Source organism: Sorex araneus, chromosome X (assembly GCF_027595985.1).
Source record: "Sorex araneus isolate mSorAra2 chromosome X, mSorAra2.pri, whole genome shotgun sequence".
NCBI lineage: Eukaryota > Metazoa > Chordata > Mammalia > Eulipotyphla > Soricidae > Sorex > Sorex araneus.
In genome coordinates this window covers 147,773,982-147,794,913 of record NC_073313.1, presented here as the reverse complement: position 1 = coordinate 147,794,913, position 20,932 = coordinate 147,773,982, and the positions used below count along the sequence as shown (strand labels likewise).

The window sequence follows — 20,932 nt, the reverse complement described above, 5'->3', positions numbered from 1 at the left end:
GGTTTTCTTGAGCAAAAACCTTTAATAAGGGATGTGTCTGCCTGGTGCTATTCAGCTGAAATTTGTGGACAGTGGCAGATGCTCCTGCCTGGGCTGCATTAGGGGTAGGGCTAGTCTCCCTCACCAGTCTTGGTGTTAGCCACGATCAGTTCAATGGTCCATCTCAGGATGTAGGTGGGTCGAATTCCACTGTCCCCCAAGGCTGGCAGCTCAGAGAGCATCCTCTCCAGCAGGGCCTGCGTGAAGGTCTGGGAGTGTAGGCCCCTGAGTAGGGGCTGCCAGAATTGAGAGAACGGCTTTGGCACCAGAACATCATTCAAATCCATGTTTTCTGGTTTGTGAGGGACACCCGTTGACAGGGAAACAGGAAATGGGATCAATGGGAAAGAGGCAAGGTAAATGGGAAGGTTGGAAGAGAACAGAGGAGATGGGGAGAGTGGAAAAGGAGAGAAGGGGGAAGGGAAGGAGAAAGAAGGAGCCCCACCAACACCAACAACAGAGTTGCCACCGCAGAAGAGGAAGAAAGAGGAAAGCAGAACATCGGGGAGAGAAAGAAGTTAGTAATCTGGCAACCAATAACTGACTCAAAATAGTATAAAAGAAAAAGAACACTGGTACTAACTTTGACTATGTCAACAACTCACTGTGTGACTTTGGATCAGTACCTTTCCCTCTCTGGACCTCAGTCCGCCCATCTGTAACATGATGTTGGACTAGATGACCTCAAAAATCCCTTCCAGTTTTGCTGCTCTAGCTCTCTATCAAGTGGCTAAATCACACAATCAACAGAGTACAGTAATAACATTGAGTATCCCACCCTACGTGCTCTGCCCTCAATTCCAGGCAATCTAAAGATGGCCGATCTTATACTTGGAGCTACCTGTTCTGCTCAGCAGAACAGGGCTTTTGAATGCTACAGAATGGTAGGAAATAGCCTATGCCCCCATCCCAGGGCAATCCACCCCACCCTTACGGTTCTTGTCCAGAAAATACAGTGTGCTAAAGTTGCAATGAGCTCCCAAAAACCTACCTTCATAGTCTATCTGCAAAGCTGCCAACTGCTCAAATGTGGGAATGAGAAAGCCATCATCCAGGAATGCATCCAGCACAGCCTCCCTGGAGCAAAAGACCTTAATTAAGCAAACTAGCAAGCAAAAAATCTACTTCTGCTCCTCTCCCCACTACTGAGATAGCTAGCATCTCTAGTCCAGTGGCCAAGGCAGCAAGGGGCTATAGGAATGAAGCAGGCAACAGACACTTGGATCACAGGTCTCAACCTCTTAGAAGGATAAATTAACATAGACTAATCAATGGGGATTTGAACAAAAATTTAACAAGCACATGTTGAGGTAAGGTTCTGAATAAAGTTATAGAGTGATGGGACAAACCTGAACACACAAAGAAAAATCTCATGCTCACAGAGGAGCTCAATCTCTGGGGTTACAGGGTCAAAGGTTTATAGACTTCAATTCCTGCCCAGGCTATTTTACTCTAGAAAGTTCTCTAGTCATCTAATCTACTCTTCTCCCTGGCTGCTCTTTCAGATTCTAGAAGCAGAAACTTCATGTACAGGATTTCTAAACTGTGGTTTTGATTTCATGAATGACAAGAACTGAGAACAGTTAGATTGAAATCAGAGTCTATAGGAATAATTCCTTATCTTATCTAGTGCCAACCAAATCAGCTACAACCAGAGCAGAGTTCCCCAAGAGAGACTCTCCTAGTTAACCGGTCCTTGAGAAAGAACATGAGCTCCCATGATGTCTCAATGCCAGACAGTCATACTCAAATCCAAACCTGAAAGGGTCTCAAAAAAAGACATGTTCATCTCCCGTCTCCTCAGTTCAGTTTCCACAAAGAGCAGATAAAGTAACAAACCAGCTGCTAGCTTAGAACAACCATATAGGTCAGTACCATTTCCCAAAGTGAGTTCCCAAGCACACCTTGGGACAGACTCTCCCCTTTGCAAGAGGAAGACCAGAGAGACCTCCAAAAACAGAGCATATGTACCGCAGAACCTGGATCAGAAATAAGCACCGGTCCTGAAGTGGCAGCCTCGATAATCACCCTCTCTCAAAAGTTCTTCCCCTGGCAGTGGGGGAAACACTGAGAGTGAAAAGGAAAAGATATACCCCCAGAATCACTGTATCACTGTCATCCTGTTGCTCATCGATTTGCTCGAGCAGGCATCAGTAACGTCTCCATCTGTCCCTGTCACATGCTAGGGTGGCCCAATGGCATATTGGGGGCTCTTTCAGGGTCAGGGGAATGAGGACCGTCATTGTTACTGTTTTTGGCATATCGAGTATGTGTATTCAAGAAACCCCCTAGAATACAAAAGGAAATATGGTAAAGTGGTACTTTTTTTTTGGTGTGGGGGGGCACGCCCGGCGGTGCTCAGAGCTTACTTCTGGCTGTGTCATTAGCAATGACTCCTGGCAGGGCTCAGGGCACCGTATGAAGTGCCAGAGATCAAAGCCAGATCGGCCACATACAAGGCAGGTGCCCTATCCAATGTAACATTACTCCAGCCCCAAGAAACCATGGTGAAGCAGTGTGGATCCTCACCCATAGTGGAGTGGACAAATATATTGACAAATATCATAATCCTGAGAATCAATCAGTAATAGCCACCTACATAATCTCTCAAAAGGAGTTCAGAGTGGAAATGTTGAGGATATTAAACAAATTCAAAGAAACTACGGAACAAAGAGGCAAAAAAAGCACCAGAAAATATGAAAACGGAAATGATAAAACTACAAACAGAAATGACAGAACTGAAAAACTTGGTAGGTGACATGAAAAATTCACTGGAAGGTCTCATCAACAAAGTAACAGGTGCTGAGAACAGAATCAGTGAACTCTGAGATGTAGAAAACCACTACACAACAACAGAAGATGGAAAAAAGTATCAAAAATAGATGAATATCTGACAAGAGAATGTTGGAATGAATTCAAGAGAAACAACATAAGAATCATAAGAATCATCGGAGACCCAAAGGACCAGGAAGGCAACCCTGATGAAGAAGCAACAGTGAATGACATCACTGCTGAGAACTTCCCAGAGTTGGAGAATGCATGCACCCAGATCCAGAGGCCCAAAGATTACCAGCTAAAGGAGATCCAAATAAAAATCATCCAATATATATTCTAATCACAATGATCACTGTCTGTATCACTGTCATCCCATTGATAATCGATTTGCTCAAGCAGGGGTCAGTAATATCTCCATTAGTCCTAGCCCTGAGATTTTAGCAGCTTCTCTTTACTTGTTCTTCCCAGTGGTGCCGCATCGGAGGCTCTTTCAGGGTAAGGGGAATGAGACTCATCAATGTTACTGTATTTGGCATATAGAATACGCCATGGAGAGCTTGCCAGGCTCTGTTGTGCAGGCAGGATGCTCTTGATACCTTGCCACGTTCTCCAAGAAGAAGAACTAGGTATAAGAGTTCATGCAGCCTCAAATGTGGGCATGCGCTTCCGGGAGCTTTGTTTAATAGTCTCTGGATCTTGCCGTTGATGGGATTACACGGCGGCCGGGGACAGTTTGTGGGTGTGGCGGCTAAACTACTGGAAAATGGGGGATCTGGGAGAATGAAGCCCAGTCCCAATCACAGCAGGCCTGGAGATCTCAGCCGCAGGTCCCACACACCTGGGTTCCTTTGCCAGTTCCTTCATGTGTGAGGATTGTCCAAGCATGTGGAGAGAGGCCTTGAGCATGTCTGTGGCTGGGTTCCGGAGATCTTGAGCTGTGCGGGCTCTGCTCAGGGCAGGGAGGAAAACTCAACCCACCCCCCTATGAGGGGCCCTGGTGAAGACAGCCAGGCGAGGGGGCAAGAGACTCTGCAATCAATCTTAGGGGAAATATATATATTTACAGATATATGCATAAAAGCACACAAGACAAGGCTCAATCACAATGATGAAAACCATAACTAGATAGACAATACAGGAAGCAGAAAGATGAAAGAAGGAATTTAGAAACAAAGGAGCATCCTTAAGATGTACAGATTTGGAAAACAAAACTCTCTATGCCTGAAGATAATGGCGGGATATAGTTTAAAAAAAAAACTCAATGAAATGGCGGCTGGAGTGATAGCACAGCGGATAGGGCATTTACCTTGCACGCGGCCGACCCGGGTTCTATTCCCAGCATCCCATATGGTCCCCTGAGCACCACCAGGAGTAATTAGTGGGTGCAGAGCCAGGAGTAAACCCTGTGCATCACCAGGTGTGACCCAAAAAGCAAAAAAAACAAAAGAACAAAAAAACCTCAATGAAATGAAAGTCTTACCAAGAAGACTTTACCCAGCCAGACCTTCATTTAGATTTGAAAGACAGATACATAACTTCACAGATAAAAGCTCAAGAACTTCACAGATTCAAAACCATCTTAACAAAAAGAACTAAAGGGGCTACTTTAAGACAGGATAAGTCATACAACACCAAATTCCTACAGAAAAATGGCACAAAAATCCATGATAATCATCACTCTCAATGTCACTGGGTTAAATGCACCAACTCAGAGACACAGTGGTTGGAGGGCTGGAGGGCTGGAGAGAGAGTACAGTGGATACGGAGCTTGCCTTGTATAAGGCCAACCTGGGTTTGAAGCCTGGCATCCCATATGGTCCCCCAAGCAATCCTGGGGTGATCCCTGAACGCAGAGCCAGAAATAAGTGCTGAACATGGTTGGATGAGGCCCAAATCCCCTACTCCACCCCCAAAAAGGGACACAGAAGCCCAAGAAGTAGCACAGCAATGGGGTGTTTGCCTTGTACACGGTTGACCATGGTTCAGCCTCCAGCATGCCATATAGTCGCCAGAGCCTTAACAGGAGTGATTCCTGAGTACAGAGTCAGGAATAACCCCTGAGAATTTCCCAGTGTGACCCTAAAGGAGAAAATAAGGGAGTCACAGAGTAGCAGAACGGATTAGAAAAGTTAAACTCGGGCTGGAGCGATAGTACCAAGGGTAGGGCGTTTGCCTTGCATGCGGCCGACCCGGGTTCGATTCCCAGCATCCCATATGGTCCCCTGAGCACTGCCAGCATTAATTCCTGAGTGCAGAGCCAGGAGTAACCCCTGTACATCGCCGGGTGTGACCCAAAAAGCAAAAAAAAAAAAAAAAAAAAGAAAAGTTAAACTCAACATTCTGCTGCCTGCAAGAAACACATTTGAACTGTCAAAGCAACACAAACTCAAAGTCAAAGACTGGAAAAAAATTCTTCCAAAAAATAACTATCTCAAAGAAGGTCACAGGGGCCATACTAGTTATCAGACAACATGGACTTCAGATGAAGGAGAAACAGTACAGTGACAGGGTGCTTGCCTTCCACAGGCCCAGACTGAGTTCATCACTGGCATCCAATATGGTCCCCCAAGAACCACTAGGAGTAATTCCTGAGGGCAGAACAAGGAGTAATCCCTGAGCACTGTCAGGTGTGTCCCACAAAAGAAAAAAATCATTGTTAAGAATATCTCAGAGAAAGAGAAAAGGAGAGGGGGAGAGAGAGAGAGAAGAAAAGCGCCTGCCATAAAGGGGTGGGGGCTGGGTGTTGATGGGAGGGAAACTGGGGACACTGCTGATGTGAAATGTACACTGGTGGGGGGATGAGTGTTTGGAATATTGTATGACCGAAATCCAATCATGAACAGCTTTGTAAGGGTCTATCTCACAGTGATTCAATAACAAAAAGTATTTTAAAAAAAAGACTGTCTCTCTTCAAAGAAATGGAGCAAGCAATCCTGAAATTTATATGGAACAATAAATGCCCACGGATAGCTAAAACAATTCTTGGGAAAAAGATGATGGGAGGCATCACCCTCCCCAACCTTAAACTCTACTACAAAGCGGTAACAATTAAAACAGCATGGTACTGGAACAAAAGCAGAACTGCAGACCAATGGAACAGGGTGGAATATCCCCACACACAACCTCAAATGTATGATCATCTAATCTTTGATAAAGGTGCAAGAGATGTGAAACGCAAGGAAAGTCTCTTTAACAAATGGTGCTGGCACAACTGGACAACCACATGCAAAAAAATGGGCTTAGAACTCGACCTGACACCATGCACAAAAGTCAGATCAAAATGGATTAAAGACCTCAACATCAGACCACAAACCATAAGGTACATTGAAGACAAGGTAGGCAAAACCCTCTACGATATTGAAGATAAAGGTATCTTCAAAGATGACACGGAACTAAGCAATCTAGTAAAAACAGAGATCAACAAATGGGACTACATTAAACTAAAAAGCTTCTGCACTGCAAAAGATACAGTGACCAGAATACAAAGACTATCTACAGAATGGGAAAGGATATTTACACAATACCCATAAGATAAGGGGTTGATATCAATGGTACATAAAGCACTGGTTGAACTCTACAAGAAGAAAACATCCAACCCCATCAAAAAATGGGGCGAAGAAATGAACAGAAACTTTACCAAGGAAGAGATACGAATGGCCAAAAGGCACATGAAAAAGTGCTCTACATAACTAATCATCAGAGAGATGCAGATCAAAACAACCATGAGATACCACCTCACACCACAGAGGCTAGCACACATCCAAAAGAACAAAAGCAACCGCTGTTGGAGAGGATGTGGGGAGAAAGGGACCCTTCTACACTGCTGGTGGGAATGTCGGCTAGTTCAGGCTTTTTGGAAAACAATATGGACAATTCTCAAAAAACTAGAGGTTGAGCTCCCATTTGACCCAGCAGTACCACTGCTGGGAATATATCCCAGAAAAGCCAAAAAGTATAGTCGAAATGACATCTGCACTTATATGTTCATTGCAGCACTGTTTACAATAGCCAGAATCTGGAAAAAACCCGAGTGCCCTAGAACAGATAACTGGTTGAAGAAACTCTGGTACATCTATACAATGGAATACCATGCAGCTGTTAGAAAGAATGAGGTCATGATGTTTGCATATAAGTGGATCAGCATGGAAAGTATTATGCTAAGTGAAATGAGTCAGAAAGAGAGAGACAGACATAGAAAGATTGCACTCATCTGTGGAATATAGAATAATAGACTATAAGACTCACACCCAAGAATAGTAGAAATAAGTACCAGGAGGTTGTCACCATGGCTTGGAGGCTGGTCTCTCATTCTGGGCAACTCAGAGAAGGGAACACCAAGTAAAATGTGGTTGGAGGTCATGTGAGGGAAAGATGATGAAGGCCGAATATAGACTAGAGACTGAACACAATGGCCACTCAACACCTTTATTGCAAACCACAACACCTAATCAGAGAGAACAAAAGGGAATACCCTGCCATAGTGGCAGTGTGGGGTGGGGGGAGACAGGACTGGGGAGGGGGGGAGGGATGTTGGGTTTACTGGAGGTGGAGAATGGGCACTGGTGAAGAAATGGGTTATCAAACTTTGTAAGGGAGAAATATGAGCACAAAAATGTATAAATCTGTAACTGTACCCTCACGTTGACTCACTAATTAAAAATAAAATATTAATTAAAAAAAAAGACTGTCTCAGAGTTGAAAATTATCGGCAATGAGATCCAAGAGGTTCATAGGATCCCAGCAAAAAAAAAAAAAGACCTAATTATGAAAACTCCAAGATACATTAAACACAAAATGACAAAATTCAAAGACATGGACAAATTATTGAATGCATCAAGATCAAATAAAGGAACTTATATGCAAAGGAAAGCCAATAAGAAGTATAACAAGCATGTCAAATGAGCCCTTAAAGCCAGAGAATATGGAAGGATATAGAACAAAAATTCAACACAATGAACTCTCTACCAAGAATACTAGATCCGGGGCCAGAAAGATAGTACAGTATTTAGGATGTTTGCTTTGCATGCAGTCAACGTGGGTTCAATCCCCAGCACCCCATGTGGTCCCGAGAGCCAGCCAGAAGTGATTTGGAAGCTCAAAGTAACAAGTACTCTCTGAGCACTGTCAGATGTGGCCCCCCATAAATAAGATTATCATTCCGATTTGAAGGAATTATAAAGAGATTCATAAACAGGCAACAGTTTAGGGAATCCATAGCCTTGAAATCAATTTTGCAAGAAGTATTAATAGAGATTTAAAGCACAGGAAATTTCCCATATGTTGCACAGGTATGGAACTTACTGTACACATGGTTGTCCTCTAGTAGTTTAAGAAAGGTTAGAAACATATAGCAATTAATAATTACAAATTGACTTCTATAGATTTATTTTATGATAATTCTATTTGACATTACTTAAAACAGTAATACAAAATATATCTGTTAAATGTCTGCCAAGGAGGTAGGCTGAAGGGGTAGGAGGGCACTGGGATATCAGTGGTGGGAACAGGACATTGGTGGTGGGATTGGTATTGGAAGATTATGTGCCTCAAACAACTGTTATGAACAACCTTGCAAATCATGGTGTCAATAAACAATCCCAGAAAAAAAATAGACAACATTGACTTTGGCTCAAAAGGGTTATAAGAGACAGTGTCATTTTTATTAATTGAATTACAGTGAGTTATAATTACAAGGGATTGTTCATGATCCGGTTTCAGTTATATAATGTTCCAACACCCATCCCTCTACCAGTGTACATTTCCAATCATCAGTGCCCCTGGGTTCCCTCCCACCTGCCTCTGTAGCAGGCTCTTTTCCTCCCTCTCCCTCTGTCTCTCTGTGATTCTCCCTCTTCTTCTCTTTCATTTTCCTTTTAGAGATTATGGTTGGCAATACAGTTACTAAAAAGTTATCTTGTATACCATTTCTTAATGGTCAAGGAATATGCACATCAGAAAAACTTATACTCCTAAACATACACATACCTAATGAGGGACCAACAAAATGCAAAAGAACTGCTAAAAGACTTGAAGAAAGACACCAATAGAAACACAATAGTAGTTGGAAACTTCAACACCACTCTGTATCCTTTTGACAGAGCAGTTAGACTAAAGTTTAGTAAGGAAATACTTGCTTTGAAGAAAGAAGCAGAAAAAAGAGATTTAATGTATATGTATGCATATATATAGATACACACATATATATGTGTGTGTGTGTGTGTGTGTGTGTATATATATATGGCCTTTCATCCCCAAAAGTCAAATACATATTCTTCTCTAATGCACATGGGACATTCTCCAAGACATACTACATCATTCTGGGACATAAATCATAATTTGACAAAGTCAAGATGATAAAAAATTATATCAACTATCTTCTCAGAAAATCATGCACTCACTGGTGGGAATGCAGGGAGAAAGGGATTCTCATTCATTCATTATTGGTAGGAATGCCGACTGGTCCAGCCTTCTTGGAAAACAATATGGATATTCCTCAAAAAACTAGAAATTGAACTCCCATTTGACCCAGCAATACAACTTCTGGGAATACACCCTGAGGGCCCCAAAACAAAAACGCCACCTGCACTCTGATGTTCACTGCAGCAGTATTCACCATAGCCAGAATCTGGAAACAACCAGAGTGCCTGAGAACAGACGACTGGATAAAGAAACTATGGTACATCTACACAATGGAATGCCATGCAGAGGTTAGGGGAAAATGAAGTCACAAAATCTGCTTATAAATGGATGGACATGGAAAGTATCATGCTTAGTGAAACAAGTCAGAAGGAGAGGGGCATATACAGAATGACTACATTCATTTGTAGTATATAAAAATATATAGTAGAAGGCTAATATCCAAAGCCAGGAAAAAATGGCTAGGAAGACTGGTCAATGGTTGGAATCTAGCACAAGTGTGTGTGGGGTGGAAGGTGGGTAAGATAGTGAAGAGACCAGTATGACAATAATAGTTAGAAATGATTACTCTGGACAAGAATTGAGTATTAAATAGTAGGTAAAGGGATATACATGGCAACCTCTAAGTATCTGCACTGCAAACCACAATGATGAAAAGGAGGGATATAAAGAGAGACAGACAGAGAGAGAGAAGTGCTTACCATAGAGAGAGACTGGAGGTGGGGGTGATGGGAGGGAAACTGGAGACATTGGTGCTAGGAAATGCACACTGGTGTTGAACACTGTATGACTGAAACCTAATCAGGAAAACCTTTTTAAGGGTCTATCTCACAGTGATTTATTAAAAATGAAATAAAGATGTAGTAATGAAAAAAAAAGAAAATGATGCACTGAAAATAGAACACAAGGAAATAGAAACGCATCCCCTTCTCATCATCAAAATGGCAATATTCACGAAAGCACTATACAGATTTAATGCTGATCCTATAAAGATACCCATGACATTTTAAAAAATAGATCAAACACTCCTGAATTTCGTATAGAACAATAAATCAACTACATGGACAAAACAATCCTTGGGGAAAAAACATAGGTAGCATCACTTTCCCCAACTTCAAATCATACTACAAAGTGGTAATAATTAAAACAGCATGTTACTAGAATAAAGACAGACCCTTAGATCAATGTAACAGAGTACAATCAGACTCTCAGGTATATGATCAGTTAATCCTCGGTAAAGGAATAAAAAATAGGAAATGGAAGGAAAGCCTCTTTAACAAATGGTGCTGGCACGACTGGACAACCACATGCAAAAAAATGGGTTTAGACCTTGACCTGACACCATGCACAAAAGTCAGATCAAAATGGATTAAAGACCTCAACATTAGACCACAAACCATAAGGTACATTGAAGACAAGGTCGGCAAAACCCTCCACGATATTGAAGATAAAGGTATCTTCAAACGTGACACGGAACTAAGCAATCTAGTAAAAACAGAGATCAACAAATGGGACTACATTAAACTAAAAAGCTTCTGCACCGCAAGATATACAGTGACCAGAATACAAAGACTATCCACAGAATGGGAAAGGATATTTACACAATACCCATCAGATAAGGGGTTGATATCAATGGTATATAAGGCACTGGTTGAACTCTACAAAAAGAAAACATCCAACCCCATCAAAAAATGGGGCGAAGAAATGAACAGAAACTTTACCAAGGAAGAAATACGAATGGCCAAAAGGCACATGAAAAAGTGCTCTGCATCACTAATCATCAGAGAGATGCAGATCAAAACAACCATGAGATACCACCTCACACCACAGAGACTGGCACACATCCAAAAGAACAAAAGCAACCGCTGTTGGAGAGGATGTGGGGAGAAAGGGACCCTTCTACACTGCTGGTGGGAATGCCGGCTAGTTCAGCCCTTTTGGAAAACAGTATGGACAATTCTCAGAAAACTAGAGGTTGAGCTCCCATTTGACCCAGCAATACCACTGCTGGGAATATATCCCAGAGAGGCAAAAAAGTACAATCGAAACAACATCTGCACATGTATGTTCATCGCAGCACTGTTTACAATAGCCAGAATCTGGAAAAAACCCGAATGCCCCAAAACGGATGACTGGTTGAGGAAACTTTGGTACATCTATACAATGGAATACTATGCAGCTGTTAGAAAAAAGGAAGTCAAGAATTTTGTAGTTAAGTGGATGGGCATGAAAAGTTTCATGCTGAGTGAAATGAGTCAGAAAGAGAGAGACAGACATAGAAAGACTGCACTCATCTATGGTATATAGAATATCAGAGTGGGAGACTAATACCCAAGAACCGTAGAAATAAGTACCAGGAGGTTGACCCCATGGCTTCGCGGCTGGCCTCACGTTCCGGGGAAAGGGCAACTCAGAGAAGCGATCACCAACTACATTGTAGTTGAAGGCCATGTGGGGGAAGGGAGTTGCGGGCTGAATGAGGGCTAGAGACTGAGCACAGCGGCCACTGAACACCTTTATTGCAAACCACAACAGCTAATTAGAGAGAGAGAACAGAAGGGAATGCCCTGCCACAGTGGCAGGGTGGGGTGGGGGGGAGATGGGAGTGGGGAGGGTGGGAGGGACGCCGGGTTTACGGGTGGTGGAGAATGGGCACTGGTGAAGGGATGGGTTCCCGAACTTTGTATGAGGGAAGTATAAGCACAAAAGTGTATAAATCTGTAACTGTACCCTCACGGTGATTCTCTAATTAAAAATAAATAAATTATAAAAAAAAATAGGAAATGGAGCAAGGAAAGCCTCTTTAACAAGCAGTGTTGAGAAGACCAGTCAGCTATAAGCAAAGAATGAAATCAGACCTCTAATGCCATGCTCAAAAACTAAATCAAAGTAGACCAAAGACCTTGATATCAGATCTGAACATCAAGTACAGAGAGAAAAACATAGGTAGAGGTCTACATGATATTGAAGCAAGTGCATTTTCAAGGATGAAATACCATTAAGCAAGTGGAAGTAAAAATAAACAAATTGGACTACATTAAATTAAGAAGCTTCTGCACCTCAAAGAAAATAATCACCAGGATATAAAGATAGCCATGGAATTGAGAAATTATTTCCTCACCACTCATCTGCTAAGAGGTTAATATCAAAGATATATAAGGTACTGGCAGAACTTTATAAGAAAAAAAATCCAACCCCACCAAAAATGGGGAGAAGAGATGAATAGAAACTTCCTCAAAGAATAACAAAAGGCAAATGAAAAAAGTGTTCTGCATCAGTAATCACAGGAGATGCAAATCAAAACAATGTTGAGATATCTCACACCACAGAATCTGACACACATCAAAAAGAACAAGAACATCCAGTGCTGGTGTGGATGTGAGGAGAAATGGGTTCTCACTGACTACTGGTGGGAATATTGATTGTTCTAGCCTTTCTGGAAAACAATATGGCCACTCCTAAAAAAATCCAAGAGTTGAGGTTCCATTTAACCTAGCAATTCCTCTTCCTGGAATATACCCTAAGGACCCAAAACTAAATGGAGAAAAGACACTGGCATGGCTATGTTCCTTGCAGCACTATCCACAGTAGCCAAAATCTGGAACAACTCAAGTAACCAAAACAGATTACTAGATAAAGAAACTATGATACAGGCAGACAGTGGAATATTACTTAACCAAAACAAACAAAAAAAAAAGGATGAGGTCATGAAATTTGCTGCTACATGGAAGGATCTGAAGAGTATCATGCCAAGTGAAGTTCATCAGAGGGAGAGAGAGACAGACAGAGAATGATCTCTCCCATATGCAGAATATAAAGAAAAATAACAATGGTGGAATAAATAATATCCAAAGACAATGGAAACAGAAAGCATGAGAAGTATTATTCAATAGGAAACATGCCACTAGGAGGGCACTTCAGGATAGAACAGGGAGGGAGCAACAACTATGGCGGAGGGAAGCATTCACCAGTGAGGAGAGGTGGTGTTAATAGATGGTAAATTATATATAAAACATTATTAGCAACAGTACTGTAAATCACATTGCAAAAACATATTAAAAAAGTCAGAGAAGTGGACTGGTGGATGAAAAGCAAATTGCCAAATTGCAGGGGGGCGGTTAGCATTGGTACAGGGAAAAAGACAGTGGTAAATGGATTAGTGTTAAAATATTATATAGCTGAAACCCAATCATGAATAATTTCTTAATTTCACAGTGACTAAAAAATGAGTCATATTGACACTACTGCACTGAAGCACAAGTACAGTTTCCAGGGAGTGACGGAAACTATTCACTTTGCTAAAAAGTTGAAGAGTGCAATCAATAGTGCAGGCTCGTGGGCAGATCATTAGTATAGCAGGTTGGGTGATGCCTTGCACCTGGCCAACCCAGGTCTGATCCCTGGCACTCAAGAGTGCCCCTAGCCTGCTAGGAGTAAGTACTGAGTGCAGGGCAGGTTTCCTTATTCCTAGGATACTACTTTGAGTCCAGCAGTACCCAAGGAAGGAAGACTCAAGGGCAATCCTAACCTACACCACAGATTTCCACCCAGACTCTGTCACAAATACTACCTTCGTACTATACTATGACCCATCCCAGACACTTTCCAACCTCTCCACAGCTATGAAAATCTAACCACAATCCCAAGGTTCTTAGTGGAAAAATCCCCAAAACCCTTTCTAATGAAGTTAGTAAGTTCCCAAGAGCTAAAGAAAAAAGGATCAGAAAGATGCTCTTTCTCTGGAATAAACTTAATTGAGCATCAGACAGATGCTGTTTCTCTAGTGTAAACTGAAATGAATACTACTTGCTTTTTTGGAGAAAGACGGTGTGCAGTTATATCACAAGAGGAAGCGCTTAAATCTTTTAACAAGCCAGGCACTAAGAAAGATTTGCCTGTTCCCCTCTAATCAGGACTACTCCAGGGATATGACACTAATAGAAAGACCCGTCGTGCCCACCATGTTTTTTACCTCCAACTTGAACAACGGATAGGCAGTGATGGTAAAGATTAAGGGCTTTTGTAGTTGTCAAAGAATTCTACACGAAACTCACCGGACAGCAAGGAACAGCATGCTTACCAAGGACAGATGAACATTCCTACCTCTGGCCATTTTAGCAATACAAGAGTATGCAAGCCCTGCCTGGTAGTTGGCAGGGCTGAGGGAAAAGGGGAATATAGAATTCAGGGTCACTCAGTGGGGAATCAGGATTAGCTGCAGGATTTCCTGTTGCAAAGGCTGAAAAACTGGAATATGGAAACTTTTCAGGAAGATTTCTACACTGTATTAGAAAGTAGGCAGGACCTGATACCTAGTTACGCACCTGTTCTCCCATGTAATGCCCTTGAGTTCTGCCAGGATGCATTCTATAGGTGGGGAGAGGTTATTCCATGCCTTAATGGCATGAGATAAATGCCTACATTTCTCCAGCACCTGCCAGTAAAAGAGAGTCCCATGAGAAAGATGGTTCAGTCAGGCAACCCTCCCCCACCCCACAGGACCACTAACAGCTCCCTTCAGGGAACAGGGAAGGACATTCACAGCTCCCCTATTGGCCTGCAACTAAAAATATCCGAAACCCAAATGCCAAACTTTGCCCTCTTCCTCCTTCCTCCCCAACCCCTGAATTCCCGGTGGCTCCCAATTATAAAACACCCCAATACCGAAATATTTAGTGGGAGCATTTTGCTAGAGTTGGGCAGAGATACAGGGGTGAGGGGAAATAATAGGTTATGAAAAAAAGAATCACGAGAATCAGGGTCTAAATGATTCTACTGATTCTATCAATAACTGCATAAAGTGACCTTGGGTCAGTCCCTTCACTCACCTATGGCTTCAATTTTCTTTCTCTGTGAAAAGGAAGCGTTGATCTGAATGGTTTCTATGTTACCATTCTTCTTACTAAAATAACACACCTCAAAGTTCAGGTGACCTAGGGAAGTTCTTTGGTGCCTCCTGTTGGTCATCCGCAGTATTGCAGGGCTATGCCAGAACCTATGTCCAGTTGTTCCCTACCACCCAGTGGAGAAAATTATCCACAAAATTCTATCAGCTCCCTTCCATTAATATTATCAGGTAACTCAACTCTACTCCTCTTGTTACCTTCCTAGATGATCCCCTTCTTTTTTCAAAATCCCTTAAGCTTTTACCACTTTTCTAATTCCTCTTTAGGGCCGCTTTGGTACCTGGCAAACTGGCTGGGACAAGTGAGAACATTCAAGCCAAGGGCAGTTTCTTACCTTAAATTGCTCCTCTTCGTATGATACCAACAGTTCCCGGGCTCTTTCTGCAAATAGAATAGGGAAACAGGGAAGCCAGTGCAATTCCCTGCTCCTTATGGGATTCTGAACCCCTCTCACCTTATTTCTTGAGTTGTAAGTTGGGAACTAGAATTCTTGCCCCTCTTACTTCACAGAACTCAAGGAAGATGGCTTGGCAACAATTTTCTTAAGCTAAGACTCACCACAACCCCAGAAGAAATGCTGAGCCAAGGAAATAACCAATGTAGAACACTAAGCCTGATTCTTCCAGGCTCATGGGACCCTCTGCTCCCCAAGGACACCTACCATAGAGCTCTTTATGTCTCAGAGCCTTTTCCCACTGTGAATCAACCTCTTTGTTGCCTTCACTGCCTCCATCAGCCTTGACATCTGGCTGTGCACCTTTCTCCTCATCCTTAGGCTCTGATTTCTGTTCTGTCACATGATCAACAGTATTCTTATTCTCCTCTTGGTCCTCTTCATCTGTTTCTTCCCTATTCTCCAACTCCCAGGTATCTCTCAGGCTGTTTTCCAGTTGGCGGCACCAAAAGGTCTTCTGGAGCCAATTCAGCACAAAGTAGCAACCTAGAGGAGTGGAATAAAGACAAAGGAGTGGTCATTTAAAAGTAGCTTTTAGCAGGTCTCTAATGAGAAGCTTGGCTCCAAGAAAGCACAAACCTCAAATATCCAAAGAGAGATCCCTGCTCATGCTCTGGATTATGCTTTGCTTATTACTTTCTCCTGCTCACTAGCACCTTTTCCTCAACAAAAAGGAAAATCTAATACTGGACTAGGAGATGGTATGGGATGCCAAAAACACACAGGGCTAGCAACTAAGAGAACAAGAACTCCACTAGCTAGTTAGAAGGCCTTGGCAACTGGCTACTAGAGTTCTTAACTTCTGCAGCATGCTAAGGCTAGGTAGGATCAGAAGTTCTCTAAGTGGGATAGGTTATTCAAAGAACTCCTGTGTTCATGGCAAATTATATCTCTCAATTCATCCCCTACTTCTCTCTTCAGAAAAAAATTAAAGATAATGTCAAAAACTCAGTAATCAAGATATGATTAGAACAGTATCCTGCCAAGCCATATGAAATCTCAAGAGGAAAAATCAGTAATATTAATCTATCATTTAAGTTTGGTTATTTTTTTGATTATAGGGTTTGTTGTATTAAAATGTCATTTATATTGATGACTAACATTGGAATGCACCTTGTGACCAAGCCAAGTGCCTTATTTGCCTCAACCTATTCCAGACCCCATTCCCAGGTGAAAAATAATCTTCTTCTCCCTCTACCTAGAAAACCATCTAATCCAGATATTTGGCATCAGCTATAAAAGTTCCTTGGGAACTCACCTCTACGGCAGTCATTTAAATGGGGCATTTTCTTGTGGGTCAATTCATGGCGGAGTTCAACAATCCAATCTGGAATATTCACCTGATTGCAGGGGAGGGTGTGAGTGAATTAATTAGAAAACATTAAAGCCGGAAGGGACCAGAGATGATTTAATGTATTTCCCCTGATTTAATAGAAAAATTGAGTTCCTAAGAAAAGGTTCTGATCTTGGTGGCAGAGAAAAAAATTAGAAACTGGGTCTCCTAATATTACTGCTCTATGTATATGATTTTAAAAATCAGAAAAGACACTAACTTCTATCAGCCACACTCCCCCAATAGAGAGTTTTATAAATGAGCAGCAACAATCGCCTTCTCCAGCCTCCCTTTGCTCAAGGAACCGTACCAGTTCCTCTCCTGGGTACACTTAAATTCTCTTTCCTCCCTGCTACCATCCCTTCCAAATCTTTTCCTGGAAGTCTGTCTTGATGGCCGAGAATCAGCCTGCCCTTTTAAGTATGTGAGTACACCCCTCACATATTCACACATGGCAGAAATATCTGGCATTTTCATGTGGCTTGGTTAAGCCTGTCTCCTCCTTCAGACTATCAGCTGCCTGATGGAAAGTGCTGTGACTACCACCTCTTTTCTGTCCCTACCCAAAAGGAACATTCAGATGTCCGAGCTTCACTGGGTCACTTCCAGCAAGCTGGACAGGACAAAGCCACTGAGACTGCACCCAGAAGCAAGAAAGATTGAGGTTCTGGTTCTTGGTGGGCTTGACCAGTAGTGATGAGATGAACAAGACTCATGTCCCCACATCACCCCATTCCCCATTTTTTCTGGGGAAATACAACTGAGCAAGAGTACTTCATATATATACCTCTTGAGCCAGGAACTTGAGGGGAACTTTGGTAACCTTTGTCTTCTTCTCCGCAACCTTTGTCTTCTTCTCCGCAACCTTTGTCTTCCTCTCCGAAATAAGATTCACAAACCTGGGATTGGGAGAGAAATAAGTGGCACAGCCCAAGTAATCATCTTTCTGAAACCAGAAGGGCTCTAAGACACATTACTAAGTTACCGTATTTCATTTCCACAATTATTCTATGGTTGGTATCAGCCAGAAGAGGAATAATTCCATCCAGTCTCCCATGTACTATGCCATTCAGATGAATAAGACATTAATTACACTGGCCGTTTAGAATTAACAATCATGACATAGTTTAGAATAAACAATCATGACATAAAACAGCATATTATAGTAGGCCATAATATGCTATAAATGCTAGAACAGAGGACTATATCAAGTAATATGGAGAACATAGCTAAATGATGGAGAATATAAGAAGAGCTAGAAAAGTCCTCCAAAAGCAACAAGGGGAACAATACGAGATAAGCAAAAACTTTTTAACAGATGAGTCAATTCAGTGGCAGCCCTTTTCCAATTTGCAAGCAGCAACTAGAATCACTGTGAGTTACTTTGTAGGTCAGGAACTTCTAGCCTATGTCTCCACTTCCACAACTCAGCATCCTTTCAGCGTTTATGAAGAAAAGGACACTAGGGTAGTGCTAGGTACAGACGGGCAGGGTTAGAAAATTAATTGCCAGAGCTACAAGAGACCCAGAGATCACTTAGTTTAAACCACTTCCACCCCACATCCCAAAAAGGAAGCTCTTGGTGGGGGGGAGGAAGCGAAGAGGGTATGTTGACAGATATGAAAAGCTGGCAAGTCTAATAATTTGATACAGAGCCCCACAGAGACACACAGGAGTTTTTTTTGCAAAACCAAGCTTTGCTTATCATGTGCTACCCCCACCTCCACCCCCAATACTACCTTCCCACCACTACCCATGTGGGTCTTACCTGATCAACGCCATGCCATACAGCAGTCTAAGTTCATCAGTGCCCAAGCCACCAGTTACATCCATGAGCTTACAGCGTACCAGGTCAGCAGTAGAAGCCACTGCCAGGGGGAGTTCGTTTCCTAACCTAAAGGGTCACAGTCCAGCACCATCATAAAGGCCCCTTTTACTGTTCCACCCTCCACCTCAGAACCTGGCTACTCCCATTGTACACTGGTTGAAGAGCGCATGAATAGACAGAAATCAAGAAGGTGAGAAGAGGGTAATGTCCCTGGGATGCAACAAATACAGTGCATGAAAGGCTGGCTAGGGTATATACAGTACGCATCTAATTATTACACAATCAACCAACAAGTGTGGGCACAACCCTTTCTTTACCCTGAAACCCTCAAATTATTCAGCTAGATGAAACCTTTATCCTCTTGTGTGTGTTGCCAACCGATCTTACTAAGTGGGCATAAGCATCCCGTTAAGCATAAACACCCCATTTTTGCAGTCAAGTTTCCCCCACGTTCCCTAATTTTAATCACATGTCGATCCTCGGGATCTAACACACTCCTCAAGGCTTGGCTCAATTACAGTGGAAATCCTGCCGGAGCGGAATTTAAAACACGGATAAGAGCTCACAGATCGTACAAGAAAACTAAGGCACAACCCTTTCTCTCTTCAAACGGGATGGGTCCTAGCTAGACTGGGATTTGGCCCCAGGCACCTGGGACGGGGACAATGCCCCGAGGACTCGCAGAGTGATCGTTAGCCAATCGAAGGGGAATCTGGAGAATAGGTCCCTTCGAGGAATTCTCCAAAGAAAGAGGTGCGGCGCCCTCGGCGCCCGCGCCGGGCGGCGGGGCGTGCAGTCTTACCTGCTCCTCCACACCGTGATGCGGTTGAGCGCGTACCGCTGCAACTTATGGTCGTCGCAAAACAGATAAACGGTCACCTGATCCCACTCTGCCCGATTCAGCCAGGCCACCACAATGCTCTGGGCCCACAGAGGCGACGGGCCGTTGTCTTTGAGGCACTTTCCGCACCACGCACTCCACACGAGATCCATCCCCCAGGGAACCAGACCTGGCCCGGCCCCAGATCACCACGAGCTACTGGGCTCCACGCCAGACCTTGTGCCTTGGAACACCGAACAATCTTCTGTTAAACGTGCTACCCACTTCAAAAGAGGGCTGCCAGTAGCCAATGAGAGCGGGTGACCCCTACGCAATCCCGCCCTCCGGGGTCGACGTAGCAAATAGGAACTCGAGAACCAGCGGCGGCTCCAACCCGGAAGTGCTCTTTAGTTAAGCAGCCGTACGCGGTACAGAGGTCCAGCCTCAAAGTTCCACGTTTCTTGCTTGCCAAGGGCTGCCGACTCCCGTGAGAACAGATGCGTCTGAACTGTTGAAGAAATTTGGGAGCTTACCCCTTGGCGAATTGAAGGGATTCGTTATGGTCGTCACCCGTACTAAAAAGGAGCTTATGATTTGCCTTCGGCTAGGAAAACGCTATCGATGTGGAAGCAAAACAGAATGCAGAGTACTTAAATACCTGCAGTGGGGTTGAAATGTTGGCGGGTTTTCCCCCCATAGCTGTACAGTGAAGAACTTAGACCAAGGTCATCTCCATTTTCTCTCTCCTCCGTAGCTGAAAATTGTAGGACTTTTACTCTGCCAGAATTCCATTGCCAAATTTGTTAACTTCCACAAAGGTATACATATATATATATATATAGGTATATGTGTGTATATATATATATATATATGTTACATATATATACTTAATTCCTTGGGATTCTGGAACTCGATTCTGGAACGGAGGGTGAAGAAATTTTATGGGGGCCGGGGGGATAGTACAGCGGGTAGGGCATTTGCCTTGCATGCCCCTGATTCGGGTTCCATCTCCAGGACCCCATATGGACCCCCACTCGGGGCAGGAATGAAACCTGAGTACAGAGCCTGGAGTGATCCCCGAACGCTGCCCGCTGTGGCGCCCCCTACAAAATACTATGAAGCACTTCTGATTTTACTGGCTCACTAAAATGTGTTCAGGTCTCTATCCCAAAGACATCTCACAAGTTATTTTCTAATCTACTACTTTAGAAAGAACTGTTCTTACGACTCTTAATAGTATTGCCACAGTAGCTATGTTTCAACTCGAGCGCAAAACGTTCCAGTCCTCTTTCCTTTTCCGTTGCTTTCTCCAGCCAGCTCCTATAATACAATCTTCCCATTTTCTTGAATGGCAATTGCT

At 43.0% G+C, this 20,932-nt stretch overlaps 1 protein-coding gene across 3 annotated transcripts in view; it reads right to left on the bottom strand.

Moving 5' to 3' along the window:
* The window catches only part of LAS1L (LAS1 like ribosome biogenesis factor), a 32,697-nt gene extending 12,838 nt beyond the window's left edge, over positions 1–19,859 (bottom strand). For all 3 annotated transcript variants that reach the window (XM_055120391.1, XM_055120393.1, XM_055120394.1), the window contains exons 1-9: positions 19,555–19,859; positions 18,693–18,818; positions 17,712–17,823; positions 16,850–16,931; positions 15,799–16,077; positions 15,472–15,518; positions 14,556–14,665; positions 1,031–1,116; positions 125–331 (exon numbers count right to left, since the gene is read on the bottom strand). In XM_055120391.1, the coding sequence (XP_054976366.1) occupies positions 125–331; positions 1,031–1,116; positions 14,556–14,665; positions 15,472–15,518; positions 15,799–16,077; positions 16,850–16,931; positions 17,712–17,823; positions 18,693–18,818; positions 19,555–19,745 (1,240 nt within the window). In that variant the 5' untranslated portion in view covers positions 19,746–19,859. The remainder of the gene's footprint in view (positions 1–124; positions 332–1,030; positions 1,117–14,555; positions 14,666–15,471; positions 15,519–15,798; positions 16,078–16,849; positions 16,932–17,711; positions 17,824–18,692; positions 18,819–19,554) is intronic.
* Positions 19,860–20,932: the final 1,073 nt, after the last annotated feature.